This window comes from Trichoderma evansii (genome assembly GCF_050947405.1).
Source record: "Trichoderma evansii strain SZMC 28006 chromosome Unknown GGI43scaffold_18, whole genome shotgun sequence".
Taxonomy (NCBI): domain Eukaryota; kingdom Fungi; phylum Ascomycota; class Sordariomycetes; order Hypocreales; family Hypocreaceae; genus Trichoderma; species Trichoderma evansii.
Window position 1 is genome coordinate 601,662 of NW_028145188.1, and position 27,961 is coordinate 629,622.

The 27,961-nt window shown below is 44.7% G+C and overlaps 11 protein-coding genes across 11 annotated transcripts; 5 read left to right on the forward strand and 6 right to left on the reverse strand.

The window, feature by feature from the left end:
• Positions 1 to 348: 348 nt before the first annotated feature.
• On the forward strand, positions 349 to 1,218 carry GGI43DRAFT_429214 (uncharacterized protein; the record flags this gene model as incomplete). The annotated part of the gene is made up of 2 exons (XM_083209078.1): positions 349 to 840; positions 892 to 1,218. The coding sequence occupies 2 exons, from the start codon at positions 349 to 351 to the stop codon at positions 1,216 to 1,218; spliced, it is 819 nt and encodes a 272-aa protein (XP_083058168.1).
• Positions 1,219 to 1,347: 129 nt separating this feature from the next.
• Positions 1,348 to 3,908, reverse strand: GGI43DRAFT_429216 (membrane dipeptidase domain-containing protein; the record flags this gene model as incomplete). The annotated part of the gene is made up of 9 exons (XM_083209079.1): positions 3,506 to 3,908; positions 3,387 to 3,458; positions 3,119 to 3,332; positions 2,748 to 2,814; positions 2,516 to 2,669; positions 2,145 to 2,452; positions 2,013 to 2,115; positions 1,872 to 1,961; positions 1,348 to 1,804 (listed from the first exon to the last, which is right to left on the reverse strand). Exons 1-9 carry the CDS (start codon positions 3,880 to 3,882, stop codon positions 1,348 to 1,350), a joined length of 1,842 nt encoding a protein of 613 aa, XP_083058169.1. The 5' UTR covers positions 3,883 to 3,908.
• A 634-nt stretch (positions 3,909 to 4,542) lies between these two features.
• On the reverse strand, positions 4,543 to 5,145 carry GGI43DRAFT_386242 (uncharacterized protein; the record flags this gene model as incomplete). The annotated part of the gene is made up of 1 exon (XM_083203759.1): positions 4,543 to 5,145. One exon carries the CDS (start codon positions 5,143 to 5,145, stop codon positions 4,543 to 4,545), a length of 603 nt encoding a protein of 200 aa, XP_083058170.1.
• Positions 5,146 to 6,341: 1,196 nt separating this feature from the next.
• GGI43DRAFT_424564 (cytochrome P450) lies at positions 6,342 to 10,482 on the forward strand (the record flags this gene model as incomplete). Its single annotated transcript, XM_083208390.1, has 9 exons — positions 6,342 to 6,999; positions 7,030 to 7,726; positions 7,963 to 8,023; positions 8,329 to 8,332; positions 8,582 to 8,823; positions 8,882 to 9,016; positions 9,070 to 9,151; positions 9,337 to 9,987; positions 10,064 to 10,482. 9 exons carry the CDS (start codon positions 6,342 to 6,344, stop codon positions 10,480 to 10,482), a joined length of 2,949 nt encoding a protein of 982 aa, XP_083058171.1.
• Positions 10,483 to 11,830: 1,348 nt separating this feature from the next.
• GGI43DRAFT_429230 (ABC transporter ATP-binding protein) lies at positions 11,831 to 16,316 on the forward strand (the record flags this gene model as incomplete). Its single annotated transcript, XM_083209080.1, has 12 exons — positions 11,831 to 12,019; positions 12,071 to 12,149; positions 12,215 to 12,329; positions 12,375 to 12,411; positions 12,467 to 12,535; positions 12,595 to 13,145; positions 13,202 to 13,787; positions 13,845 to 15,222; positions 15,274 to 15,663; positions 15,725 to 15,987; positions 16,047 to 16,106; positions 16,173 to 16,316. The coding sequence occupies 12 exons, from the start codon at positions 11,831 to 11,833 to the stop codon at positions 16,314 to 16,316; spliced, it is 3,861 nt and encodes a 1,286-aa protein (XP_083058172.1).
• A 314-nt stretch (positions 16,317 to 16,630) lies between these two features.
• GGI43DRAFT_386246 (putative O-methyltransferase glim-like protein) lies at positions 16,631 to 17,960 on the reverse strand (the record flags this gene model as incomplete). Its single annotated transcript, XM_083203760.1, has 2 exons — positions 16,631 to 17,631; positions 17,729 to 17,960. The coding sequence occupies 2 exons, from the start codon at positions 17,958 to 17,960 to the stop codon at positions 16,631 to 16,633; spliced, it is 1,233 nt and encodes a 410-aa protein (XP_083058173.1).
• A 901-nt stretch (positions 17,961 to 18,861) lies between these two features.
• GGI43DRAFT_429232 (cytochrome P450) lies at positions 18,862 to 19,671 on the reverse strand (the record flags this gene model as incomplete). Its single annotated transcript, XM_083209081.1, has 1 exon — positions 18,862 to 19,671. One exon carries the CDS (start codon positions 19,669 to 19,671, stop codon positions 18,862 to 18,864), a length of 810 nt encoding a protein of 269 aa, XP_083058174.1.
• A 36-nt stretch (positions 19,672 to 19,707) lies between these two features.
• On the reverse strand, positions 19,708 to 20,081 carry GGI43DRAFT_386248 (uncharacterized protein; the record flags this gene model as incomplete). Its single annotated transcript, XM_083203761.1, has 2 exons — positions 19,708 to 19,956; positions 20,034 to 20,081. 2 exons carry the CDS (start codon positions 20,079 to 20,081, stop codon positions 19,708 to 19,710), a joined length of 297 nt encoding a protein of 98 aa, XP_083058175.1.
• Positions 20,082 to 20,962: 881 nt separating this feature from the next.
• Positions 20,963 to 22,099, forward strand: GGI43DRAFT_424568 (NAD(P)/FAD-dependent oxidoreductase; the record flags this gene model as incomplete). Its single annotated transcript, XM_083208391.1, has 2 exons — positions 20,963 to 21,944; positions 22,005 to 22,099. The coding sequence occupies 2 exons, from the start codon at positions 20,963 to 20,965 to the stop codon at positions 22,097 to 22,099; spliced, it is 1,077 nt and encodes a 358-aa protein (XP_083058176.1).
• Positions 22,100 to 23,144: 1,045 nt separating this feature from the next.
• On the forward strand, positions 23,145 to 24,886 carry GGI43DRAFT_128229 (uncharacterized protein). The gene is made up of 2 exons (XM_083199130.1): positions 23,145 to 24,365; positions 24,430 to 24,886. Exons 1-2 carry the CDS (start codon positions 23,225 to 23,227, stop codon positions 24,849 to 24,851), a joined length of 1,563 nt encoding a protein of 520 aa, XP_083058177.1. The 5' UTR covers positions 23,145 to 23,224; the 3' UTR covers positions 24,852 to 24,886.
• Positions 24,887 to 26,485: 1,599 nt separating this feature from the next.
• Positions 26,486 to 27,794, reverse strand: GGI43DRAFT_386251 (uncharacterized protein; the record flags this gene model as incomplete). The annotated part of the gene is made up of 6 exons (XM_083203762.1): positions 26,486 to 26,741; positions 26,801 to 26,908; positions 26,973 to 27,058; positions 27,147 to 27,443; positions 27,497 to 27,598; positions 27,657 to 27,794. 6 exons carry the CDS (start codon positions 27,792 to 27,794, stop codon positions 26,486 to 26,488), a joined length of 987 nt encoding a protein of 328 aa, XP_083058178.1.
• Positions 27,795 to 27,961: the final 167 nt, after the last annotated feature.

The window sequence follows — 27,961 nt, forward strand, 5'->3', positions numbered from 1 at the left end:
TGTCATATGAAGCTTGGCGATTTTTCTTCTTCTTTATTATGCCGGACTATATAGATCTAGAATAGGATACTTATGTGTGTATTTCATTTTGTGGAGCTTTTTTGTACAGTTTTTACCTCCTCTTCTCTTTAAGGAAGAACAGGGGAAAAAGAAGCTTGTCTGGCCTTCTCCTAGCAAAAGAACAATTTCCGTGTCATAGATAAGTGATGTAAACGTCGGAACCCGAGCTTGTTGACGGGAATTTATTGCCAAGCTGCAACGTATAATATCTATTCAATTTTTAAATCGTCTTATGGAAATTTATTATAATAAAAATAAAATATTAAGAAAAGAAAAATTATTCCACAAATGGCTAGCGAAGTAAAGCTTCCAATTTGGAAGATTGCAGCACAAGAAAATGAATTGATTTGGTATCTCGGGTATGGGTCAAACATGAAGGCAAGCTCTATGAAAGACCGCAAAATTACCACACTAGATACTAGAATCGTTAATGTCCCAACACATTATGTTACATTTGATGTTTTCGGAATTCCCTATTCGGAGCCTTGCTATGCTAGCATCGAAGAATTCCCAAGTGGGGAGAACGGAAATATTCAACTAATCCACGCTGGGATAGAAGACCGGGTTCCGTCACTTTGCGGTGTTGCGCATCTCTTGTCGGCAGCTGAATTTCACCAACTGCTGGTGACTGAGGGCAGCGGCGTTGTATACGACATTGTCAAGCTCCAGGCATATCAGATAGCCAAGGACAACGAAGTTTCTAGAGAGAGCTTTCCTGTATATGCTTTAAAATCTAAATGGCCATTGAGACCAAATGGCACGCCGAGCGCCAGATATATGGTAAATATTAAACTGAAACTCCCTTACGTCGTTATACTAACTTCTAAATAGAGTATCTTCCTCCAAGGAGCTAAAGAAAATAACCTTCCGAAAGATTATATCCGTTATTTGGAAAGTTTTCCTCGCTACCATAAAAGAGAAGGACCCGATCGAACATGGGGGCAATTAGTTTTCGATCTAGGATGGAGACCATTTTTAAAGCGCTTAATTCCACTTACAGTTTGGAGAGTTGATGAAGAGGGTAATTGTACAGCATATGTAGCTTTTATAATCGTCTGGGCATATCGAATGATGTGGCTATATCACGATTACATTCACCTGTATATACTAGGAAGAGGAGACGGTGGCAAAATATGCTGGAAGGTAGTTAAAAACTAAGTTGTTAGTAATATATTACTCCTGAATATGACACTAAAAGGGAATGACCTTTCATGAAAGATTATCATCACTGATATTGTCATTAACCTCGCGTTGTATTCTCTCAGCTGTGACGTGCCCTTGATCACTCTACTCAACAATGCCGCGTACCCGCCTAACTTCTTCTCTTATATGCTCATCCCAGATTGGTTCAATGCGATCATGCAAAATTTCTACTTTTCCTGCCATCGCTGCTGAGACTTCTTGTACTTTATCCAAAACGCGAAGGACATTTTGGCCGAGAATGCCTTTCACAAATTCTTCAGATAAGCCGCGCTTAAGTAATTCAGCAATGAGGAAAGGAAATTTAGACACGTCCTCGAGGCCGAGAGGGGTTTGCATGGTTCCATCGAAATCAGATCCAATACCGACATGTTCATACCCGATCCTTTCTCCAATATACTGTATGTGATCTGCTACCTTACTCAGTGTAGGTTCATCACCAGTGAGCTTACGTAGAAACGACACCATGAAGACCCCACCATTGGCCTTCAACATGTCTAAGACATCATCAGGGCTGTTGCGACGGTGCAAAGTTATTGCAGAACTATCTTAATCATGAGATTACTAAGATTTTGGCTAAAGTTTATACGAAAAAGATAGGGCATACTTACCAAGATGAGTGAGAGAAAATGACCGGAGCCTTGGCTGCAGATAGAGCTTGTCTCTGAACTTGTACCGAGGTATGCGATAGATCAACAATCCTGTTGATTGTAAGCTTCTTATAAACTCTCAAAGGGATATGGCATTCTTACATTCCAATACGATTCATCTCTCTAATCATTTCTAGACCTTCCTCGGACAGACCATTGTGGTAAGGAGCGGCACTGTTCTTCAAGTTTTCAATCAGTATTATGACTTTAACTTCTTTCTAAACAGACAATTACCCACTGTTGAATCTGCATAGAGATTATTGCTATCGTGCGTTAGAGTAACATATCGAACGCCGAGCCTGTGGAAGTTCCTTAAAACGCTGGCGCTATTGGCAATTTGGTGCAAGCCCTCAACACCAATCAAGCTCGCTATTTGACCTGATTTAAAAGCATCCCATATCTCGGCAGACGTTCGTGCTATCCGAAGGTCATCAGGGTACTTTTCAACAAGAGTGTGGATGATATCGATTTGCTGCAACGTCGACCGAAGGCTGGCATAGTGAACATCCGTTGAAAAGTTGTTGGTGGCATTTTCTTCTGGGCTATTATAATCATTTAACAAAAATTCTGAGCAGGAATAATCATAGGCTATATCAATCTCATACCATGGTATGTAGGCGCTCCAGAATACTCCTCCAACACAGCCCTTACGCAGTCTTGCTAAATCGGTATGGGCAATTGGCATTTGACGAGCATCCACATCGCCAATCTTTCCCAAATGCCATCCGCGGATCATAAATGGGAAATCATTGTGTCCATCTGCATTGCGATAAGCATATATTTCAGGAACTAGATAGTAAGTGGAAGGAGGCAGTAGTTACTCCATGGAATACTTACCAATAAGTGGCGTTTCAGCCAATAACTTCTTAGCTTGGGCGAGGTGGCTATTGATGGATTCCATGGCCTAGTGAGCAGAGAGACAAAAAGTTTAACTAGAAGTCCTTTCTCGCTTTATTATGAATTGAAGGATGGAAAGGGGCAGAAAGTCCACTATATATGTGTATGTGTTTGCCGTATTAGGCGGACTATCGGCCATCGAGCACACGTAGCGGTAACGGATTATGGCCATCATTTAAACGGGTTATATAATAAATGTTTTGGGGTAAGTGAGCAAAAATATGTTACTACTTCTATACGTTTCGCGATACGATTCATTCCCTAATTGCAATCTCTTTTCTAGAGCCCATCTCCGAATAGGCCTTTTCTACTCCCGGTAGATGTGAGAACCTTTCGCTCCAAGCTTTCAATGCCGGAAATTCGTTTTTATCTATACCCATACGATCCATTGTAGGGTCATCCGCAAAAGGGTAAATAGCAATATCTGCAATCGTTGGTCGAGTTTTGAGGCCGATGAAGTCTTGACCAGGCTGGGAAAGATGTTTATCAAGGATAGAGTATTGTACTTTGAGATCAGTAAGCATCCTAATTCAATATTTAGCCATTATCCAATTATTGTCTTGGGAAGATTGCAAGTACTTGGCTTCAGCTTTGGGATTCTGGTCCTCGGGTTTCCTAATCGAATACCATACCCAATATTTGGCGGTTGGTCTAGAACTATTAGCTGTCTGTTGAGAATTAATTATTAAGAAACTTACCCAAGAGATGCGGTCTCAAAGGTCAGCCAGTTACCAATTTCCAGCTGTTCGGCCATAGTTGACCCCAGCCATGCTTTTTCGACATCATACTTATTGGCTAAATACAAGAGAATCTGTGAGCTATCCCAAGACGTAACCCGTTCACCAAGATAGCTATCTATCATAGCAGGGACATATTTCTGAGGATGAATTTTTGTAAACCACTCTGTCCTCGTGGCTGGGCCATCTAAGCATACTGCGTCATAGTCTTTACCGAGAGATTCGAGCAAAATGATTGGCTTAATCCAATTCTGGTAACGTCCCTCGACGACAAAGATTAATGGCTTGTCTGGGATATCCGAGTCCAGCGACTGTGCGGAGAATTTGTTGATCGGCATATTGTGCTACAGAATGATAATAGCTCGATTATTCCTAACTTATTGGTGAATGAGATACTAATACAGCAATAACTACCACCGCAAGCTTTAACTGGGATAAATACCATTCCATACTGTGACGTTACAAGGTCCAGATACAGATGTACTCATGGCTTGTCGGCTACCGATAGCCGACGCCTCGGTCACCGAGTTATGTATACGTCGGGTAGTATTCGAATAGTGGATCAATAGGGACAATTTCGTTGACAGGTCTTAATGTCCCTTTGCAGCTCAGGTTAGCCTGACTCACAGGGGTTTGGTGTAACTCGATGATACACAGAGCGTATCTGAGATATCTGCTTCCATAAGCAGAATTTCAACAATTGTATCCAAGAGTGCCTTTGGAGGTCGCTATAATATTGCGTATGCTAATCGAGACAATAGATTTAGCTAGTTAGTAATAAGTGATATATCCATCTTATTTACACTTTTTACACTGATTATGTAGTATTTTAATTGTTGTGTGCTATGGTTTAGACTGAAGATAGAATGAAAACACGGTTTGGAGTAAATTAGGGGACTAATGTAAAGTGGATGTAAAGTACAATTGTATTTCAATAAATCACAATTAAATAGGAGTTTTGACTCGATACGTACAATAAATTTCAATTATTTTAAAGGTTAACCTGATAGTCTATCGAATTGTAACAGACCGATCAGCTTCGCCAGCCTATCTAAGCAGTTAAATGGTGCAGCGTCGCACTGCTCGCCGGTGACCTCCGCTGCTTCATCTATGGCAAATTTCCATTCCTGAATCTTTTCATTAAGTTCGAGGCAAGTATCCACCAGAATTACCTCGCCCAGGACTCGTGCTTCATGATTTTCCAATTTAAGTCTTCCTAGCTTCATATCGTTGAACATGGACTGGCAGGTCGGTGCCATTTGTGTCGCTTCTATCATAGGGCTTGGTTGATCATGTTGTGATAGAGAAGGTAATAATAATAACCCAGCATCGCTAATTGATCGCGATCTTAAATGTACCACATTCGCAGCATTGAGGTAGGCCGCTTCGTAAAAGCAAACTAGCCGTGAAGTGATTTGGGACAGGATATTCGTCATGCGCTTCGCTGTAACACATCGTTCACAGTTGATAGCTGTGGTGAAATATCTAATAAATTCTGAACCAATTTGTAGAATACTGTCAAATGAAAGTGTATTTGGGCTGAGATTGGTCGCAATCTTCTGCAGGCCGCTGAACGAACAGTCGCAATAAGGGCGTTGCATGATGGAAAGGGAAATAAACAAAGTGATGAGCACAAATATCGTCAGTCATGTTCATTAGGTATATATAAATTTTATCGATAGAATACCAAGTTAGTACGTCAGATGTAATATAAGGGGTATAAAGCAGTGGCATCTAGACGATGGGCTTTCTATCGGATTATTTTATTTCAACAGAGCTACGAAAACTCCAGTCATTCATCCATCATTGTATATTTGTAACTAGTAGTACGAGGTATATAGTAATACAAACTCTGATTCGTCTACAATTTTCCTTACTGAAGCAAGATTAGGCACACTGTAAACACAAACGCTGCAAGATTTAGCATCCTAGCAGGTAGCTAGCATCTGCTAGGCACATTTACCAGAAGCTTTCTATGGTCTTCTTATAGTCAGCACCGTGATCAACAGTGAGTTTAACACTATTTGTATTACTAAGTATAGCCGTAAGAGCGGTTGGGTTTGGCTTACAGACTTCTCAATTGCAGGCGTGAGCTATTACGCTTCTGGGGATGCACAAACAGCTAAGATATGGCAGGGCGGCTGCTGTATATTATGGTATTGCACCTATTCAGCTGAGTGGGGCTTCTTTGTGACCCCTTTCAACTTACAACTAGCACAAATGTTAGAAATAAAGAGCATACGAGATAAGAAGCCACACCTCGCGTCGTCGGGGAGGTCTTTGGCGGAGCTTGGACCTCATCGCATCGCAGCAGAACTCTAGGCGATCTTGTTTTATAATAATGATCCGTTTTACCTCCTACTTTTAATACTTTTGCTTCTTCTTATAACATTAACATCAAATTTCCTGCGCCCTCAATTGGTTATATTATTGGTCAACCTTTGGGTACTTCATTTAGTCTGCTTGCTTAGACGCTGGGAATAGAAAATTCACGAGTACAAGCATGCTGTGTTTCCATAATCCTGCTTGCAACCGCCATTTATATGTAAATCAATACTTTGTTGTGGTCGTTTCCTATGGCTCCTGTGGAACAGCTCATAACACCGATTATTTTTGCGGCTTCCACAGCAGCAGCATGTATATCCCCTCTTTGTCATACATATTACTATTTGAGAATCCTGGGAAAATAAATTCCGAGCAACAAGGAAGATGGGTACTACAATAATTAACCAAGAATCTTCTTCAATTCATTTTTGTCGGCGATTAACTAGAAAACTCGCGGCTTGTTGCATACCAGATGGCTGAACACGAGGGTGGCGCTCGGCCGAGAAGAGCCCCAAAGTACAGAACATCATGCGACAATTGCCAGTCAGCAAAAGTGAAATGCGGCCATGAAAAACCATCTTGCCGTCGATGCTCGGCACATAAGGTGAATTGCGTGTATAGTTTGTCACGTCGGATGGGACGACCGAGAGCCAAAAAGGTTGCTATAGACGATTCGAACCGCGGGTCACCTCTCAATACTGAATCCAACGAAAATGCAATTTCAAAATCCATCACTCCAGAGGCTATAACAGAAGCTGCTGAGCTGGTGATACCCACAACTAAAAAACCAACTGCGGAAGAAGTGTCGAACGAGTTGCTCGAATCTGAGGCCAAGCAGATATCAGACTCTTGGGTTCCCCTGTTTGGAAGTCTTGAGCAGCCCAATGGAACGAATACCACTGGTGAATCTGAGTGTACGGACCCACCAGCGGACGAATGTATGGGTCTTTTGCCGGAGTCGTCTACAATGGAGTTTGATGAAATGACCATGTTGGCTGGAATGCCCTCTTTCTTGGAAGATTTGTCAAACTCTCTCGGTCCAGAATGTTCTATGCCAGCGCTGCCTATCGGGTTACTGGGACATCACCAGTCGGCGTCACTTGCCTGGCCAGCTGTGAATTCCAAAGGAAGTACACATACAATACCATTGTTGCAGCAAGAATCCACACCGGCATCTGGGGTATGCAAATGTCAGCGTTCAAGGGAATTAACTAGAGAGGATCCAAAGTCAGCTCTGAACAACAGAGACCATCAAAATCAGCTATTAAATATTTCAACAGATTTTTTTCAGGAAGTAGGAAGCTCTTCTCTGGAAGCTAGTATGCATACACCATCAAACGCTTCACAGACCAGCGATCTATCATCGATTTATGAAAGCAATTACGAGACATCTTGGCGGAGGATACCAACCGAGCGGAAACCAGGCCACTGTAACTGCGCAGCCAGTATCTCGCAACGCATTGCGATGTTGAAGGCAGAGCAGCGAAACTCTACTCCTCTATCAATAGACAGCGTGTTGATGCTGGAGAAGGAAGTGGAAGAATCCCTTGCACTATTACACCAATGCAAGAATTGTTGCTTTGATGGCGTTACGCACTTGTTGGCGCTTATTAGTGTCCGTATGACGCTTGACATTCTTCAAAAAACTGCCCGCAGAGAATTTGTCGCCAAAGCCAAGACTTCGCCAGCCAGTCCTTATAGCGATACCGCGCTTTGCATTGGTAGCTTCCAGGTCCCCTCGAGAGCGCGATACAGGTTTCTGAGAAAGATATTGCAAGCTCGGTTTCATAAATTGGCGGGTCTGATTGAAGAACGTGAGAAGTTAATAGCGGAAGACAAACAAGACTGCTTCTTGAAGTCAGCGACATCATTAACGGGAGACATTTCGCGGAGCCTGCGGACTATCATGGGGTGGGTCGAGTTATGGAATGCCAAGCAGTCATCACTTTGAGTATATAGAGCAGGACTATCATGATATAATATACGAATTATTGGTTTTATGACCAGGATGGCGTGATATTGGGTCCTATTGAGCTCATTCTATGTGGTATCATTCGTGTAGCCAGCCATTCGATAAACGGAAGCGTGCATAGCATTATTTTGCAGGCAGACACCTACGTCGCAGCTGAATTACATACAATTGGGAACGTGAAAGTAAATAGCCAAAAGAATGCCCAGTTTAAGACATATTTCACAACCAGTTTCTCAAAAATTAATCTCCTGCATCATTTGATGCTAGCTAGAATCTTTTATTTCCACACATTATTGCGATGCTTGCGACGCCTCATTCGGCATCCTTTCCATTTAGTATTACCCTTGCAAATTATCAAATGAGTGGATACATGTATTGTATTGAACCTTCATCAAACAAAGAACCTATAAATATCAAGCTCTTATTACAATTAAGCGACTACTAAGTAGCGTCATATGTTTTATAAAATATTGTAGGGTACCTTTAGCCAGGTGTTTACATGTACCAATTTCGACTTGTACAACTCTGAGTACCTAGGCACGCGTGCTCTTAGTGACGCGTTTGAGATTTAGTATCGGTAACCGACTACTAAATTTTATTTCGAAGAGCCATTTAATATTAAGCTACGTAGTGAGAAGGGCAAATGGAAGCTTTTACATAGCATTCCTATGATTGGCGAGCACGCTTCATATGACAATACATTGCTTGAGTAAGCATGATGGAGCTACTGACCATGGCAGGCTCTATTCACTTTCATAACATTCTACGAGGCATATTGGAGAAGCCTTTTGCTACTGCATCTGCTACCATTTTGATCCCAGTTCTTGTGATAATCACCCTGGATTGGCTCAACTACCAAAAGCAGCGGAGACGGCTTGGAAATATCCCCATCGTGGGTGATGCGCCGTATCTCTGGCAGCGGCTGCGATGGACTGAAAACCACTCTAATCTAAAAGAGGTTTTTCAACGTGGATACAATACCGTATGATAAAACCCGTACAATGTAAATGATGATTTCCAGCGAGTCTAATTGGAATTAGTTTAGCAAGAAGCTCAAGCCGTGGGCGTACTGGGGCCAACATGATGATTTCATCCTTGTGCTGCCCCCGGGAACATGCGAAGAATTGAAAAATGCCGATTTGAACCAAATGAGTTTTCTACAAGCTGTGGAAGATGTCAGCTGTCCTTCTTCCTAAGTGGTAGAGATTGGTCTAACTGGCGAGCGTAGAGCTATTATTTTCGCCTTCATACAAATATTCTAGGCCGTTCACATGTTGACGCAGTCCGTCAGTCTGTCAACAAGAATATGAGTCAGTGAATCTATGTCTTTGGGAGCAATGATAGCATGCTAATGCTTCAATAAGACTTGCTACATGAATCAGTTGTACGGCAAAGCGACGAATCAATTCCACAAATTTTCGATTCTCTCGCCAAAGGTACGGCATACTAATCGCGCTCAGCATAAGCTAGAAGAAACAGCCTAATGTGGCGATAGGTCAAGAATCTTTTGCTGGATTCCTTCAAATCTGGCATCTGGTCCACGTCGTCGCTGCTTCATTTCTGATTGGCCCCCAATTCTCGAGAAATTCTGAGTACATGGCTCACATTGAAGACTACTGCCTCAATGTGCCGGATTTTGTTCATTTGTATTTTCAAGTCCCTGCACCACTTCGAAAATTATTTTGGCATCTATCACCAGCTGGATTCAGAGTACGAAAAGTAATCAAGCAGCTGAAACGATTTATCGTGCCCGAGATTCGCCAGACTATTGAGAACTGGCGAGCTACAGGTCGTACTCCAGATGGATATACGCTGCTCGGTGCGATGCTGAATCTCAAAGAAGAGAGGGGCCAAATAACACGAAACACAGCGGCTATGACTAGAGCAGAGGAAGAGAGGCAGATTAACATATATTCCGACGAAGTGATCTTCACCGCTTTTGACAGCGCTGGCCCTGTTGCTTGTCTCGTCACTCAGCTCTTGTTTGAATCCATTCGGGACAAAAGTCTCACAGAAGCCTTACGAACTGAAATTGCCATGGCTCTTGCTAACAATGACGGAGAGTGGTCTGTGCAGATGATGAGCTCTCTCCCGCGTCTCGAAAGCTTCACGCGAGAAACTCTCCGCGTCGATGGCCCAACACTATGTGAGTTGCCGCAATCCACCCGATCGGCCCCTGCATACGGAAACTTAAAAAGCTGTCAAACTGACAGCCTATCCAGTCAGCGTCACGCGTTCGGTGCTCAAGCCATATCAGCTGAAGTCTGGCCTTCGCCTATGTCCTGGTAACATCATTTCGAGTCCATCTTGGCTGATTCACAACGACGAAGACAATTATCCAAAAGCAAACGAGTTCAACCCGTACAGATTTTACGATGAAGCAACAAATACCGTCACCACAAAAGCTACAACTGCCAGCAGCATTTTCCTCGCCTACGGATATGGCTCTCAAATGTGCCCGGGCCGCTATCTTGGCGTTCGAATGACGCAGATTTTGTTTGCCAAAATGCTGATGAGATATGACGCAGTGTTTGAAGGGAAAGAAAGAGAAAAGCCAGAGAATATTGTCATGCCGGGGCAGGTGCTACCTTCATACTATGCGAAAATAGTGTTGAGGATGAGAGATCAGGAGAAGATCTAATCTAACTGGGAGCTATTAAACACTAAAGCTACCTAATACTAAGTCTGATAAAATATTATGCGCAGCATATCTTGTTAATATCATATTTCTAAATAGATACGGCATAGTCGACTGCTTCAGAAGTGCGATGGAACTTCTTTGGCGCTTCCTGCAACTCTCTGGTACATGGATCAAAGCTGGAAAATGGCAAAATGGCACATGGAATTTATGGTTAAATTAGCGGCGGGATCGGAAACTAATTTAGCCCCAGCAGTTATTGTTCCAGCCAATCGGTAACTTTAATATACTATGGCCGGCGACTTAATACTACAAGCCTTTGATCATTCCCCATTGAAGATCCCTTAATTTGTAAACATTTTCATAATAATAAGGCTTGGGGGTGTTTACTATCCTAACTAAGTTATATGGTTCTATTTCTCTTGGTTATGCCATTAAGAGGGGAATTTTAGACGCGTAGTTACTGCCGAGGTCAAACTCAATTGGCGGTAGAAAAGGAGAACTTCACACACCGAGGGCAAATATTCACTCCTCTTTTGCCTATATGAAGATTTGTATTACTATTAGGCCTAGGTATGATATAGTATTGATACACAAATTTGTTACGTCCGGCTTCTCAATGGCTTGGTGTAAATGCATAACTCATACTAATACGTACTACCTGATGTACTTGTAGATTGGTAGACGTATTACGACATATATCTAAATTTGTAGAACGATATCTGGCCGTTTGATAGGCAGTTCGCATAGTGTGTACCCCGTGGGCAATAAAAGCGCCGTGCCACGAATAAAATTAGACTATCAAGGCCATGCCGTTGCTACAAGACACAAACTGCTTGCTCCAAATATTGCACAAACCGTGAGGTGGCACATGCCACGATTTACTCTCTCCTCCTTTCATTTGTCATCTCCCTTGCGTTCAATTAGATCTAAAATTTGCTTTTTGCAGCGTGTAGCGTTTGTTTTGGAAGGCCCAGCTGTTTCTAGAGCTGTAGTACCAAACGGATGGCACATGCTCCATCTGTTGACACCCGTTACTCCTGCCACCTGGCGGTAGGTATTGTTGATCCATATAGTAAGGGAATGGTCTAAGAATTGAGATTTAAGGTACACAATGCAGAGTACTATATCTAACTGCTGCTCCCTAGCACTACCAAAATGCCTGCAATGTTTAGAGAAGCGCTTTATGCCCCACCTATATTTCTTCTATCCTCTATCTGGTGGCTTCACTTCCACATCACCAGCCCTTCGACGCTCTCTTCTTGCGTAGCTCCGCAAACAGCTCTACCTAAATTTCTCTGGTGCCGGCCCAACCTTTCATCATCAATCGCTCTTTTGAATCAATCTTGCGATGAAGGAGAAACAAGAGGCCGCAGGAGGCGGCGAAGAAGCTCTTGATGCAACGGATGCTTCCAACAGCTACGAGCCAGAAACTCACCTCAAAGATGAACCATCAAAGCAAGCGGATGCTTCCAACAGCCAAGAGCCAGAAGCTCAGGTCGACGATGGCGCATCCAAACCAGGATTTGGGGCTCTGATGGTACGCGCCTGATGCTCTTGGAGTCATCGGAATCTGCTAATCGAGAAACAGAGGGTGTTTACTTTTGGCTCAGCAACGGACAAGGTTATTCAGATCGTGTGTGCATTTGCCGCAATCTGTAGCGGTGCGGGTACGTCAAATCTGACCCGCAACATACGACCACTCTTTCTTTTGAGCTCACCATGGTCTGATTAGCAATGCCACTGATGGCGCTCGTTCTCGGCCGCCTCACTGCCAACTTCACCAACTTTGGAAGCATCGATAACGAACAGTCCTCCAAAGAATTCATGAAAGAGGTCCAGACAAATGCGTAAGTAGCGCCCGACATCCCCGGATATCTTTCTAACCGTTTTAGACTATACTTTGTGTATCTATTTATTGGAAAGTTTGCGGTATGTGGACACTCCTCCAAGTGTATGTCTCCATAGATCTGACATTGTGTGCCAGCTCGTATACATCTGGGGCTTTGGCTTTAGCTATTCGGCAAATCGAATGGTGCAATCTCTGCGACTCAAGGTATAATTCCCAGAGGCACCTATTCTTCAGCCTTTCTTCTAACCAGAACTCTACGACAGTGTCTAAACACTATCCTTAATCGAAGTGTCCAGGCTCACGATACCCGAACGCCTGGAGCTCTTTCCAACACAATCACCAGTCATTGCAACTCTATTCAAGCCGCACTGTCAGATCGAATCGGAATCATGATGCAAGCCTTCTCAATGCTGTTAGCCTCTTTCACGGTTGCGTTCTCACAGTCGTGGCAGCTAACTCTCGTTATGCTGGGCTTGGTATTCATAACTCTCGGATTGATAGGCTTTATCGTCGGTAGCGACCAGAAAATTGAGGCAGGTCTCCTTAAGCGATACACTGACTGCAGTGCAATTGCCGAGGACGCTCTTAGCAGCATTAAAACAGTGGTCGCTTTCGGAGCTGCTCCCAAATTCCTGGCCAAATACGATTCGATCTTAAAAGAAGCCGAGAAGGATTCTAAAAAGAGAGGGCCATTTGTTGGCCTGATATTCGCTTGTCAGTATTTCTTCATGTTCACTGGCTGGGCTATCGGCTTCTACCTCGGAGCATATTTGTATAATCGTGGATACATCTCGGATCCTGGAAGAATTCTTTCGTATGTGCTCCCTTTTGTAGCTCTTACTTTTTTCGTTTTCTTCTGACTATTGTTAGGGTATTTTTTGCCATGCTGATAGGCTTAGGAGCCATCATGGCTCTTGGCCCCAACATGCCTACTTTTATCGGTGCTGTTGCTGCATCAGGCAACGTGTTTGCGATTATCGACGAAATAGACACGACAGATGGTATCAGCAATTCTGCTGATTCCAAATTCGTTAAGTGTAATGGACAGATAGAGCTACGCAATGTCTCCTTTTATTACCCATCGCGGCCGAATCAGAACGCTCTCTCGGCCGTTGATATTACGTTTTCCAGCGGCATGTCGACGGCGGTGGTAGGTCCATCAGGAGCAGGAAAAAGCACTCTAATATCTCTTCTAGAAAGATGGTATGAGCCTACAAAAGGAAAAATCTTATTGGATGGTAATGATATCTCAAATATCAACCCCAAGTGGCTAAGAAGTCAAATTGCTCTCGTGCAGCAACAGCCGCAGCTATTCAATGCGTCTATATTCGACAATATTTCCTATGGCCTTATTGGAACAGAACAAGAAAATGCATCCTTGCCTGATAAGCAAAGACTGGTGGAAGAAGCATGCCAAGAAGCTCAGGCACTCGAATTCATCCATAAATTACCAGAAGTGAGTGCTCGTTGTCGAATCTCTCTTCTCAATGGCCTTTCTAAAGTATCTTCTTAGGGGTTCAATACTGTTGTCGGCGACCAAGGAGGACTTATCTCGGGTGGACAAAAGCAACGGATTGCAATTGCGCGTGCTTTAATCGGACGACGTCCCATACTTCTGATGGACGAGGCAACAAGTGCTCTCGACAACGAAAACTCCAAGATCATTGAATCGCTCACGGTTGCTTCCAACGATGTAACAACGATATTTATCTCGCACAAGATATCCTCTGCCATGAAAGCTGATCGCATTGTTGTCGTCGACCAAGGCAAAGTTGTCGAGCAGGGTACGCATAAGGAACTTGTTGCAGCTGATAAACTGTACAAACGTTTATATGATGCCCAGGTGCAAGATGAGTCTGATCATGCCGATTTCACACCAGTTCAAAATTCGCTAGTTGATCTGAATCCTTTGATCAAAGATGTATCTGCTGCACCAGATTCTTCTACCAATAAGCTTGCTGAGATTCCAGAGATACCCAAGCGTTCATTCTTTTCCAATCTAGTCACTATTGCCAGAGAACAAAAACGGTATTGGCCAATTCTGCTGATTGGGGCTTTCTCTGCTATTATTACAGCGCAAATATTCCCAGCCCAAGCCATTCTTCTAGGCCGAGTCATGCAAAGCTTCCAAGGCACTGCCGAACAACTCTCATCCGATGCTAACTTTTGGTCTCTTATGTTCTTCGTCGTCGGCCTCGGCGCTCTCATAGCCTATGCGACGCTCGGTTTCGTCATGACTTTACTGGGTATTCGTCTTACCAGATTTTATCGCCTTGACTACTTCCGAGTCATTCTGGACCAGCCAATCGAATTTTTTGATCATCTGACATCTGGAGCTCTCATTTCCAGACTCTCATCTGATCCAGCAAATCTCCATGATCTTATCTCCGTCAACTTCGGCCTTCTCATATCCATTTTTGTGAGTATTATCAGTGGCAGTATCATTGCTCTGGCATTCTCGTGGAAACTGGCCCTTGTTGCCATCTTTGGTGCCATGCCTGTTGTATTCTGCGCTGGCTTTATTCGCATGAAACTAGATTCTTCTCTTGCGGAAGCAACTGCCAAGATCTTTGAAGATAGCGCCCGATTTGCGTCGGACTCATTATCCTCCATTCGCACGGTCAAGGCATTTACAATGGAAGGCACTGTGCAAAGGTCGTATGAACAACACCTCACGCAAACAATCGGGAAATTATCACGAAAAACTGCCGCCCTAACCTTGTTCTTTGCTTTCTCAGAGAGTGCAGAGTTGCTCGCTGCCGCGCTGGGCTTTTGGTATGGCGGCAAGCTTATGGCAGACGGGGAAACATCGACGGAGAAATTTTTTACAGTCTTCATGGCTATCATCGTCGGTGGACAAGCTGCAGGTGCTCTTTTTGGATACTCTTCGAGTAAGCTTTTCTTGTAATAAAAACCATATTCCCATGCTAACAAGGCCGTAGATCTTGGCAAGGCTAAAATTGCTGCCAACAATATCCTCGGAATCCGACGACACGCGCATTCGACTAAAAAACAGATACCATCTCTTGATATAGAAGTCGGAAAAGATTCAAATATTGTTGTTGACTTCAAAAACATCTCTTTCGCGTATCCAATTCGGCCGACGATTACTGTATTAAAAAACGTTTCGCTACAAATATCGCGAGGACAGACAGTTGCCATCGTCGGAAGCTCTGGATCTGGGAAGTCGACTCTACTAGCCTTGTTGGAGTGTTTTTATGATGTTCAATCGGGATCTCTGGATGTTTTTGGTAAGCCGGTTCGATCAGTCGAGGTAGATGCTCTTCGGAAGCAGTTAGCATTCGTCCCAGAAGAGCCCACTCTGTATCGTGGTAAGTGTTGTGAATTATTGCGGCGGATATCGCAGTTTTAATCTGACAAATATATTGGCAGGATCAATTCGTGACAACATTATGCTTGGTGTTGATGAGAACGACGTTAATGAAGATAATTTCATCAACGCATGCAAGGACGCTAATCTGACCGAGTTAATAGCCTCGCTTCCAGAAGGCCACAATAGCGATTGCGGAGCGAAGGGGATTACTCTATCTGGGGGTCAGAAGCAGCGCATCGCAATAGCTCGAGCACTTATTCGAAACCCTGAGATATTGCTGTTGGATGAGCCTACCAGCGCATTGGACGCTGAATCCGAGGAGGTAAGCCGAACACGCTGCAAATCGATTGACTACGATCAAACAATTAACAATAAATTCAGCTTGTCCAAGAAACTCTTCAAAACATCCAGGGCGGCAGGACAATGATTTTTGTTACTCATGTAAGTCTCTTGAGATTTTAAACCCAAATATGACTGTTGGCACTGACACCATGTGCTCTCGTTTAGCGACTGAACACCGTCAAAACAGCAGATGCTATCATTGTTATGGCTGCCGGCGAGGTTGTAGAGCAAGGAACACATAGCGAGCTTATGGCGCAGAGAGGTCGCTATTTCAAGATGTATCAGTCTTCTCGCGAGGAAATAATTTAGGATGGACGTTAAGATAGGGAGCGGACAAAGAGTCAACAATCACCTCACCCTACAGTATCACAGCAAAAGTACGCGATTTCACCAGCTTATATAGGTAATTTGTAATAATAAGTAGATTTTTGAGAATTCAATAATTTGTTTAATTACACCCCACTGTGAAATTTGTGCACTGGTATATTGTGATTACAATTAGGGGTAAGCGACGATCAAAAGATGAGCTATATCAAAGTTCAAGTAATTGTTTTTCATTCCTTTGGTAGAATAATTCTAAGCAGCCAGTAGTGTTGCTTCATTTTCTATGCTGCCGTTGTCTACTACGGCCTTAATTCAATGGCTACGGCCCATGCATGCCGTAGCAGTGTGATGCCTTTGATGGACCAACCCGCTTGTTTGGCGAGATGAAGCCATTCGTTCTTTGTGCGCTCCAGGCCATTAGTAGTAGACATCATGGTTAAGTCACCAAATCGCCAAACGCGAGAGCTTCTACCTTCTTCAACCACAGACTCAATGATGACCATTCTCGCACGAGCGGTGACTTTTATTGTATGTCGGACATTGGATAGGATCTTGACGACATCAGAATCTTTCCAGTTATGGAGACACCATTTCATCGTGTAGACTTCGTAGGAAGGGACATTATCGAGGAAATCGCCCGTGTGAAGCTCAACGATGCGGTCTGCGATATCTGCGAAGATGCCGTTAGGAACTGCACATTTTGGCCTCACCATTTCAATCACGGATTCTATTTCTAGAAGTGCCCCTTTCATAGATAGATTGTTGCGTAAAAGAGCAGCAAGGAAGTCGCCACCACCGCCGCCAATGTCACAGACGATGACATCGCCTAGTTCGGCCCAGTTGTAGTCGGCGAGCATGCCGGGAGCTTGAGCCACAGCGCCTGCTCCAAGAGCGTTGTGAAACTTCTCTTGAAGGCCTTTTTCGGCGAAATAGGAGAAGATGTTTTGGTCAGTTCCGAATGTTATTTGCGCAGCGCTGCGAGTTTCCCCTTCTTTTATCGCTTCGGGGATGCCCTTGGCAGCGTCGTAGAATTCGTCGCCGTAGAGGCTGACCCAATGGTGCCATTGCGTCCAGTGGTCTTTTTGAAGGAGGACAGAGTTGCGGTTGTTGGAATATGTGTTTAAATCGGGGTTATAGTCGAAAATGCCGTTGCTATGAAGGACTCGCATTATTTGCTTTAGACGAAGAGGCTGGAGGTTGCTTTGCTGAGCGAGTGCATCGACTGAGAGGGGGCCGGAAGAGAGCATGTCGGGGATATTGTGGGAGACGACGGCGAAGAGGGCTTTTGTATCTAGATAGGCTTTTAAGATATAATTGTGTTAGTTTGTATGATAAAAATACTTATTTAGAGAGAAAAAGCAATGGGCTGCTTTGTAGTTGCAGGTAATTAGGCGTACCAAGATAAGTCTCCGCGAGCTGAATGGCCGGCGGCTGGAGGATCTTGACGAGTTGATCGGCCGCATTGACTGTCTGTGACATGAGCTCCCATAATTTCTTATTAGTGTCGGGACCGGACTCGGTTGGCTGGAGGGTGCCATGAATCTCGTCGCCATACTTGTCTGGGAGAATTTTGGCAGCATCTTCGAGGAGAAGGTTGAGTTTGGACAAGAACTCGGATAGAGTGATCATTATATTATGTATAATACCAAGAATGGCTTTTTAACTTTTAGTTGTATATGAATACGCAGAATATTTAGTTTGTTATGGAAATTGTAGATGGGTAGTGGTCGAGGCTATTTATATTGATGCCACAAGTTTGAGCAAGTTGCCGGCTTCCGATGTCAATATGTTGAACTGACAAGTATACTCTCATTTATTCCCACCACATATTTGAAAAGTCCCGATTGCAATAGCAAACAAAAGTCTTCCGACCACTTACAGTCCAGCATGCTAACAAGCTATATCATTGGTTCTACATTCGTCTCATTGTTACACGCATATCTCAGCCCCAGGGATCCTACCAACACATCCGTTGTCCATATCTCGCTTTTTCTTTTACTACCACTAAACAAGCTCTTCTTGTTGCGCCTCTGACCAGCTCTGCTCAACTATGGCACCGTGCGTATCGCTCCTTACCTCAAACTTGCATGGAAACTTGACGGGGGTTAGTAGAAAGCCGGACTGTACAGCCGCAGATGGCTCAATGTCAATTCCATTCTCATCTCTAGATTTGCGGATGTTGAAGGCTCAGGATAAGCGTGCTATATTGATGAAGAGGGAATTGTGGGCAATGTGAACTCCTGGGCAGTTGCGACGGCCTGCGCCAAAAGTGAAGTGATCTCCCAAGTTGGCATCAGCTTGGGCCATGGATTCGGCCTCGGTGAGAGGATCGTTGAGATAGCGCGATGGATCAGAGCACTGGGGGTCTTTCTAGTGAGTCTCGTCCATGTGAATGGCCCTGTGAAGTGGCGTTGTAATTATTAGCAGGAATGGATGAATACAATCCACTTGCAGTGACAAGGTCTACTTACCACCAATTAAGGACAATAGCGGCTCCCTTTGGTATAAAGTAGCCCTTGTACCAATCATCCTAAGTTATTGAATGGCATGGCCCAATCTTTGTGGAAGGACGCCACCTAAGCGTCTCCTTTGCAATACCGCGAATATATGGCAGATTCGGCTCATCGTCAAAATCAGGCATTCGGTCGCTTCCCACCACTCTATCGAGCTCTTCATGGGCGCCTGCAACAATCTCTGGGTAAAGAAGACATGCTAATATGACATTGTTCAGCGCAGTGATTGTTGCGTCGCTGCCAGCTTCTATCAAAGGTCCCGCAGCAAACGCCGCAGTGACGTCGGCAATGGGGTTCTTCTTCATCTTCTCACGTGCCATGTCTTTCAAAAAGCAATTTGGGGCGGTGCCGTTTTTAATTTCTTCCATTAGCCTATTGTACAGGCGGAGATAAATCTGCGAGTCTTCTTCATACCATTGCTTGGCGATCGTCTTCCAGTTCTGTAAGAGGAACTCGGGGACGATATCTGCCAGCATGGGCAGAGTGTCAATCATCCAGCCACCTGGAGCAGTGGCCAGCGAGAAATGACGGACTATTTTGAGGATATCTTGATACATGGGATCGCTGAGGTGCGGCACGCGCTGCCCGTAGGTGATGGTCATGATGGTGCTTGTAGAGTATCTGCGATTGATGTCGCTAAACTCTGTATCATCTTTGGCATGGAGAATCTCCCACACAGCTTGTTTTGACTCAAAATCCTGAATAGGTTTATAAGTTGAAGATGTTTCCAAATTGAGTGCTGAATGGAGGATGTTTCGAATAGTGCGCCACTTGTCGCCATAAGGGCCATAAGGGAGAAAATTGAGGCGTTCTTGGTTGGAAACCATGTTAATCATTGGACTGGCTGCACGCGAAGAATAAATCTATCCTCGTTTATCCATGAGATATTTGACAGCCGAAGCAGATGACAGCCAAATGAAGTACTGGAGACCAACTTTGGTGTAGAAAACGTCGCCATATTCATCGGCCCATTGTTTGGACAAGGTCATCATCTTGTCAGTGTCTGCCATTTCCAGCATATTTCCAATGACGGGCAGTCCCTTGGGGCTTGGTGGAAGATGCTTCATGCGCGAGTCGCGCGTCCATAGCATGTATGCGAGCCATAGTATGGCCTAGGTAGTTATTCGGAGTCTGTTTTAGCCATACATACATAGTAATGGTCATTGTTCAGGGGCCAATGTCTACGAACCAAAGGAATAGTTACAAGGACTATGTTTTCAGCGTGCAATGTACCCATTTTGTGTGGTGTATATCTTTTGAAGCTACAAAAATTCCAGTCGTAGATGAATATCGCATTCTATATTTACTTACATAGAACGGACATTGGAGCCTATTAATTTCTGCAAGAGGACATGTGGAACATATTTGCATGAAGCCACCGGTAATATGTACGGCTACCGAGAGAAGAAGATCTCTTTTTATTTGTTGAATACATAAAGAGATAACACAGGTTTAGTAAGTCTATTTAAGAGATGGTATTATCCTATTGACTCCTACATCACGTACTAGCCACCAGAAGACTCAACAGCTGCAGTTACAATCACAAATCAACATGCCATAATTTTTATACTTCAACGCTTGAATCATCTATTCAAACGTAGAGGCCAATCTGGGCAGGTAGTATTAGCTGGAGTTCCCATGAGCTCCACACAGATGCTTGCATATCAAGCTTCGTCAGGCAACGCCAAAGTCTCCGGTTGGGTAACTGGACCACCATTGCCAGCATCTTTTGCATAAAAACTGGATTCATGTTTAAATAGATGCGACTATAGCTACTGGTCTGTTAATGCCAGCTGCATGTCATAGTAAAATTTTCTCCTTTGCCATTGGCAGCATCGCTCGGATCCTCGCGTCAAGCTTCCGGAGACTTTTTACCATCTCCACCCCACCATCCATATCGTGTTCGGGTGCCGACTTCAGTTTCTGCTCACTATTGTCGTGCAGTTATCTCACCTTGTTACTCTTTTTTATCCCTTCTCTTTGTTCAGCATTTTCACGTCTTTCTAGGCCATGCTCTGGAAGGGCTCCCTAATCTTTGTGCTGAACTTTGTTCTTCCTTGTATTTCCCAAGAACTTCAGTCTCAATATCACATTTCCACTGATTTCCTTCCCGACAGCATGATTTCTGGCGCTGCTCCCGTCATCTACGATGCCCTCGTTGTTGGCAGTGGCCCAGCCGGGCTATCGACGGCGCTGACTCTGGCCCGCGTTTGTCGTTCTTCCATCGTCTTCGACTCTGGCGAGTTTCGCAATTCCGGCGCCAAAGAGATGCACACATACTTGTCCCGAGATGGAATCCCTCCAGAGTCATTCCGATCGATCGCGCGACAGCAGATTGAAGAGAAATACTCGAGCGAAGTCTCGTTCAAGGCTGCAAAGATTGTTACAATCTCCAATACTGAGATTCTTCCCGGCTACAAAGGCTTCCGCGCAGTTGATAGCGCAAACAACACCTACCTAGGCCGCAAGTTGGTGCTCGCCACTGGAGCCGAAGATGTGATTCCGACAGATATCGAGGGCTACGCAGAGAATTGGCCCCATCATATGCAAGTTCAACTTCCCCAACATGGGCAAGCAAGCAGCAGCCAGAACACTGCTAACTGTATCTACAGCTACCAATGCCCTTTTTGCGACGGTTACGAACAAAAAGAGTACCCCATTGGCATGTTGACGTTTCCAAATCCCTCCTACGCTCATTTCGCCCTAATGGCTCTCCCATTCAACAAGGAGTTTACAATCTACAGCAACGGGCCAGTACCAGAAGATGAGCCTACCCAGACCGCCCTGAAAAAGGTGCTGGCAGCTGGTGTCAAGCTGGACCAGCGAAAAGTCAGTCGTCTAATAAATAATGGCGAAGGTCCCGAGAATGGAATCACAATTGAGTTTGAAAGTGGCTCCCCGGCAAAGCTGGGCATGCTTCTCCATCGCCCTCCAACCAAGAGCCGAGGCCAGTCCTTGATTGATCAACTGGGGCTCGAAACGAAGCCGAATGGGGACGTGGTGACTGATCCGATGATGCTACGCACGAATGTGCCGGGATGCTTTGCCGCGGGAGATACGCAGGAATCGATTAAGCAAGCTTTGATGGCGGGTAGCAACGGTAAGTCACATTTACAGATTCATGTCGATTCACGATTCTCTGCTCTAACAGCGCTTATAGGACTTCGTGCTGGTGCCTCTATTGCATATCAGCTCGCCGACGAAGAAGGAAACCGCGCGCTGGAGACGTTGGAGGAACAGAATGCCAACCTATAGCACCCTCGGTTCATTTTGGCTTCAGATAGCGGATAAGGAAATGTCGTAATTGATTGACGTTATGGTATTACAGCAAGCTCTTTTCTATCGGCTACAGTGCTATGTAGTATTATATAATCTGCATTCACCTAGTATTCACTCCTAAGCCTTGTCCTTCTATCGCAGAAACATCTTCATTAGTGCCAATACCTATTGTGAAGATGTATTGTTTTCCACTATTCTCTTAATTTTGATGTTGTAACCTTACGAATAGACGCCCTCGTGACTCTCGAAATAGGTCCGAAGATCATCTTTAACTTGTAGAGCCCCACTATCACTACTTGTCGCGATACAACCAGGTATATATAGAGCAAAACCTACAGAAGGATATTTTTAATTGCAATTATAACCATTATTATCTTGTATCTTAGCTAATAGGCAGACGCATGCTGCCTTGAGGAAATCTAATATCCTGTAGATACAAACTCGAAGAGCAGCTGGGGCTGAAAATGTGGAGCAGAAAGCTTAGCTTCAGGTACCCGAGGTGAGCCTAGATTTTACCTTATTGCAAAATGCCACCACGGGGCAAACTATGATACTCAGCTTAGGCGATTTTACTTACCCCGGATGTAGCTAGAAGTCACTATCGTCTACAATTTTCCTTTCTACGTATCACAGCCATGTAGAGAGCATCGTATCTGCACCTGTATTGCCCCCTTTTGCGGGAGGATCCACGGCTGAGTCCAGCTGAGATGCGCCATCGCAGCGCTAAGACTGATCTAGATGGGCAGCTGAAGCGGCTGAGCAGAAACGAGACTAGCAGGCAATTTAACGTGAGCCAGGCACCGAATATGTGTTGCTTCGCCTCTCTCAAACCTCGATTTAATACTCTGCCACTGTTGCGGGTCAAAGACCTGCTTCTTTTGCATCTCTCGCGGCGCAGGTCTCGAAGCCACCATGGCAGACAATGGCACGTCGGCGACTGATATCATCACCTATATCGGTGTGCCGTTGGCGGTTCTTGGAGGTAACATTGCGAGGGGCGTCTCACGGCGGTAAAAAGTTGCGGTAGCTAATAGTCAGCCAGTTCTGCCCATTTTATACAACACATTCGCAACTCTAGCCTCACTGTCGCGCATAAAGCGCATGCTTCGGCGCAGCCGTCTCACTGCGCTGACACGTAGCGATGTCATCAATCGCATCATCGAGATTGAGCTGCCGCGGTATGCCGTGATGCCGCTGGACAGATTCCAGAACAGATCCGAGTACTGGACTCTGTCGCGTCACCCCAGCTCTATTCCCGGCGGCAGTTGGACCACTTTCAACTGGAGAACCAACGCCATCGGCGTCAAGACTCAGCGTGTTGAGTTTGCTGATCAACTGCGGCAACCCCAGGTAGAGATCGCCTTTGATGAGCTTGTGTCATATCTGTTGGATTTAGGCGCTGTGCCAGATCCCCAAGGCTGGAAATTGCTGAGATCCACAGGGCTGTGGACACCTGTGGGCTGCTCCCTGATGAAGTCTCCCGATGGAAGACAAAAGGCCCTTACGATAGCCCCGTTAGATGATTCAGACGGGTATTTGTCTCTCGCCGTGGCCTGGTCCAGCTCATGGATCACACGCGATCACGGCCAACTGCCACCATATTGGGTTCGCCTGCCATCGCCAGCAGGAAAGTCAACAGAGCCAGGGTCTACTGTTGGTGGCTCACTGAAGAAGGAGCATGAGAAGAAAGCATCAAGCTCCAATGAATATCAAGTCCACACCCAGGATGAAGGTACCAGTGAAACCAATTCGGTCGAAATCCAAATTCACTCAGACATTAAATGCGACATAACCTGCGAAATATCTCTATCCGGGCTTGTTACAGCGCTTATTCAGAGCAATATTAACGGCAACAGCACCCCTGAAGAACTATATATAAATCATCTCCGCATACAATCCCGAAAGTCAGATGGCGTTTGGTTTGCCAGTGCTGCTACAGCATATGGAACTTCCAGCCAGACCATCCTATGGAACTATAAAATTCCAGATGACATCTTATCATTCTCTAGAAAGGAGACAATTCCGTGCGGCATACTGGTGCTACTAGGTCTTGTAGATGAGTCAGAGACGCCTGAATGGGCTACAAAATACAATGACTATGGTGCTTCGCTCGATACATTTGCACAGAGAAATCGAGAGCAGCGGGCGGCCATGGAAGCGGAAGCGCGTCTGGCCCCAGCGCAACGACAACAAGCCGTCAATGATAGAATGCGCAAAGAGACAGAACAGCGCATGCAAGACAGTGAGTTTCCCGTTCCTATTTCTATGTAAAACATGCGTGATGCTGACCAACCCTGCTATAATAGTGCGTGAGAAGATGAGGACAGATCAACAGCGACGTGATAAGCGGACCATGGAAGCTCTTCAAAGCCCAAGATGGGATACGAAACTCGTTGCTGATTACGCTTTGAAGTGGCTCAAGGCTCGAAATATTTGGGACGAATCTCTATCGGTTAGAGAAGTTGTCGGCTTCATGCTCCATCGCATGATTCGTGATGGAGAATTCACCTCTGTCCTCTGCAAGATGCTGGACACTTGGAAGGTGTGGGCTGATATGGGAGGAATGAAGACTGCTGATTACCAAATCATCCAGAATGATTTATCTATATTTGCTGAAGCCACTTTACTCATTGCTTTGATCAAGGATACTTCTGATGCATTGGAGGGTACACTGGCGATGGATTTGCAGGAATGTTTGCGTATATGGCACAAAGTGCGGCTTGGATAGAATCTAGCAAAGGGTCAATGAATTCATGAAGGCATAGCGAAGTACATATAAAACAGCATTCCAATGTTTTTAGACTTTGGAAATGTATACTTCTTGCCGCGTTTTGAGAATAGACAATGCACATATGACCGCTGACAATAGAGTCTGCCGAGCGCAGCAGCCAGTGCATCCGTGGCCAACGAAGGCGATAACTGAGCCTATACTTTGGTAAGAGGCAGCTATTTTTAAAGCACTCCATAATTTTGTTGATTTCCCGAGCATCTTATTTCAGTCTCTTGAGTATTCGCTAATTTACATACAGTACTATTTTTCCACGTACGGTTTCCTGGTATTTGATTGCTGACATCCCTTGTTTGCCGAATGCCGACGCTAGCATGCCGTTGAAGAGCCTCTCACACCATTTCAAGGATACCAACCAAGATGGATCAGGCGATCTTTTGTTACAAGAGCAATATTATTTAGCCAGAATCTCACACAAAAGATATAGCTATTTGAAGGCGTATTCGAGTATATGATATAGCTCCAGCCTCCGTTGTTGGACAGTTTACGCCTATTCTATCAGATCGTACCTCACATTAAGCCTACCCGGGGAGTTCATATATCGGTGTTAAGGTAACAGCGAACATCTTATCAACGTCTGCAATATCTAGGACCCCACCATATCGGCTACTCGGGATGTGTCAGCCCCGGAATTACCCTGGCATCTACTCCGTTACGGGTCAGCATCTGAGACAACCAGGCTGTGGGTAATTTAGCGTGCCATCACAAAGCAGCTAGTTTCTGTCATTGTATATTCATCTCAGCTAGATCATGTCTTTTTGCAATTCACTGTAGACTTGCCCGGTGCATTGTAAGGGGTTCAAAGATGACATTGCTTGCAGAAGAGCAGTATTCATGTCCAGGATAAAGGAGAAATTAGAGAGTCTCGATCTGCGGCTCTGGCTATTCAATTATATATACATGAAGAATTTCCATGAAAACCGCCTGCAAATCCCACAGCGCCCACCGATTTTCTTTTACCTCCCTTCCTCCCTCCCTCTTTCTCTATCTCTCCTTTTTCCCTTTGCCATATTATACTCGAGCCCTCTTCAAGAAACACAGGCTTCCCAAGCCAAATCCTGTCCCATTCAAAATAGGACCCAATATATTTCGAAAATGCTAACGTTGAAGCAAAGCTTGTGATATCTCTACTCGTCAAATTTTGGTTATGGAAATTGTATATGTGATTTCCTTCATCGCAGCGCATATGAAGCAGCATCATGAAAAAGAAATCGTTCAAAATCGATATTATGGAGTTCATCCACTGAAAGTGGAGTTGCCGATGATCTTGATTCTGAGGTCTCCGCAATGATCGACGTGGTGATAAGTCGAATATATAACCCATGAAAAAAAATGTCCAAAATGAGATATAAAATTCGCAAAAATAAAATAATTATATTGAGAAAATGAGCAAAACCTCATCTGGCGATATTGTACGAGCATTCCGCCTAGAAAGAGAATAAATATTATTGCGATTAAAGAGCACACGCTTCGCTACGCCGGGTAGCCGTAAATCTATATGAGATCAGTAGAAAAGAAAATACTTTTGCGAGCATTCAAAGTGAATAGCATCGTCAAACTTTTTGCGTCGTACGCTAGCGCTCTTCGTATTGGACCTCATAATGGGTTGTCTTCTGGATATGGTGATGCGTATTTTGGAGGATGCTTTCTTCACTCCCGTTCTCCACCTGTCTGTCTTGAAGTCGAATGCTCGGACCTCGTGGCTCGAGATTACTATCGAATTTAGATGTGCCTTTGGAAGATCCGGGAACCCAGGGGATGAATTTCAACAGCGGCTTCAGAGCGGCAAGAGAAGCGCAGAAGATGGCTAATCCGACCTCGGCAGCCGAGCTAAAAATAAATAGCGGTTAGTTATCTTAGAAACTGCATCTGAGATGTATTTAACGTACTATATAGTGGCCGTAAGGAGTAAGTTGACAGCTTGTGCTGCAGCTGTCGATGGAAGCCGAGAAACCTCAATGGCATAATTAAGTCGTAGAATTGTTGCAATACAGCTCCTGAAAATGCCAAAGTCATAACTGTTAGCCTCCAAACAATTCCAATCAGGTGAATAATACGTACACAGCGCCAAATCCAAGTAGAACAGAGACAACAAGCTTTGTTCGCAAGCTAATCTGGACACTCCAGAGCAAATAGATAGGCAAGAGCTATAATATCCATGTGTTAGTCATAATTGCATGTAGACTAGGTTCTCTAGCCACAGAAAAACCATGTGATAAAGCAAAGGCTGCTTACTCCGTATAACCAGCTGAACAAAATATCAGCAGCTGATACAGCATAGGCGGTGTTGGCGATAGTTGATCCAGGAAGGCATGTTCCAGTACCAACACCCCAGGCCACAGAGAGCGGACGGCATTGGAAGGCGAAAATAAAAATGGCAGCCACAGATACGATGGACATAACTGCCATGGAGCCGATAAGCACCCTTCGTACCACAGGTGCCATTGTAGCGATTCGATATAAGACCAAAGCCACGCTGATCTTTGCTGCCATCTGCGCTACGAGGTACAGCAACTGCGCGACAACAAAGAACTGCCAAGAACATTAATTTCACGATACATTCTCGAGCCGGAGAGAGAACCCACTTCGGCTGCCAGCAGAGGGTTGTACCCAGGCTGCACGTCCGTTGCGCCATATCCATAGCTAAGGGCCCGAAACTCAAATGCACAAAAGAGAATAAAAACGCTCTGCAGATCGAACAGTCAGAAGTCGGAGGCGGAATAGTTGTAAAGTCCGCAAACTCACATATGCAACACATGTGGCCCAGTCATCATATCCAAAGTTTTTACTAGAGATACGAAGCCACAGTCTCAACCCAACGGTAATGGTGTTTAGCACAACAAAAGCTACCATTACCGCCCAGAAATTATGTCTTGCACTCATCGTATTACCGTTTATCGCGCCTAACTATTGGAAGTGAAGCCAGTTTGAAGAAAAGATGAGTATACACAGTCATCTCATTGCTTACTGCCCCAGGGCCCAGGGAGTATTTGGTAAATCAGGATTGATTACTTAATGCTAAAGATCTGCAATGGACCAATTTACGAGAG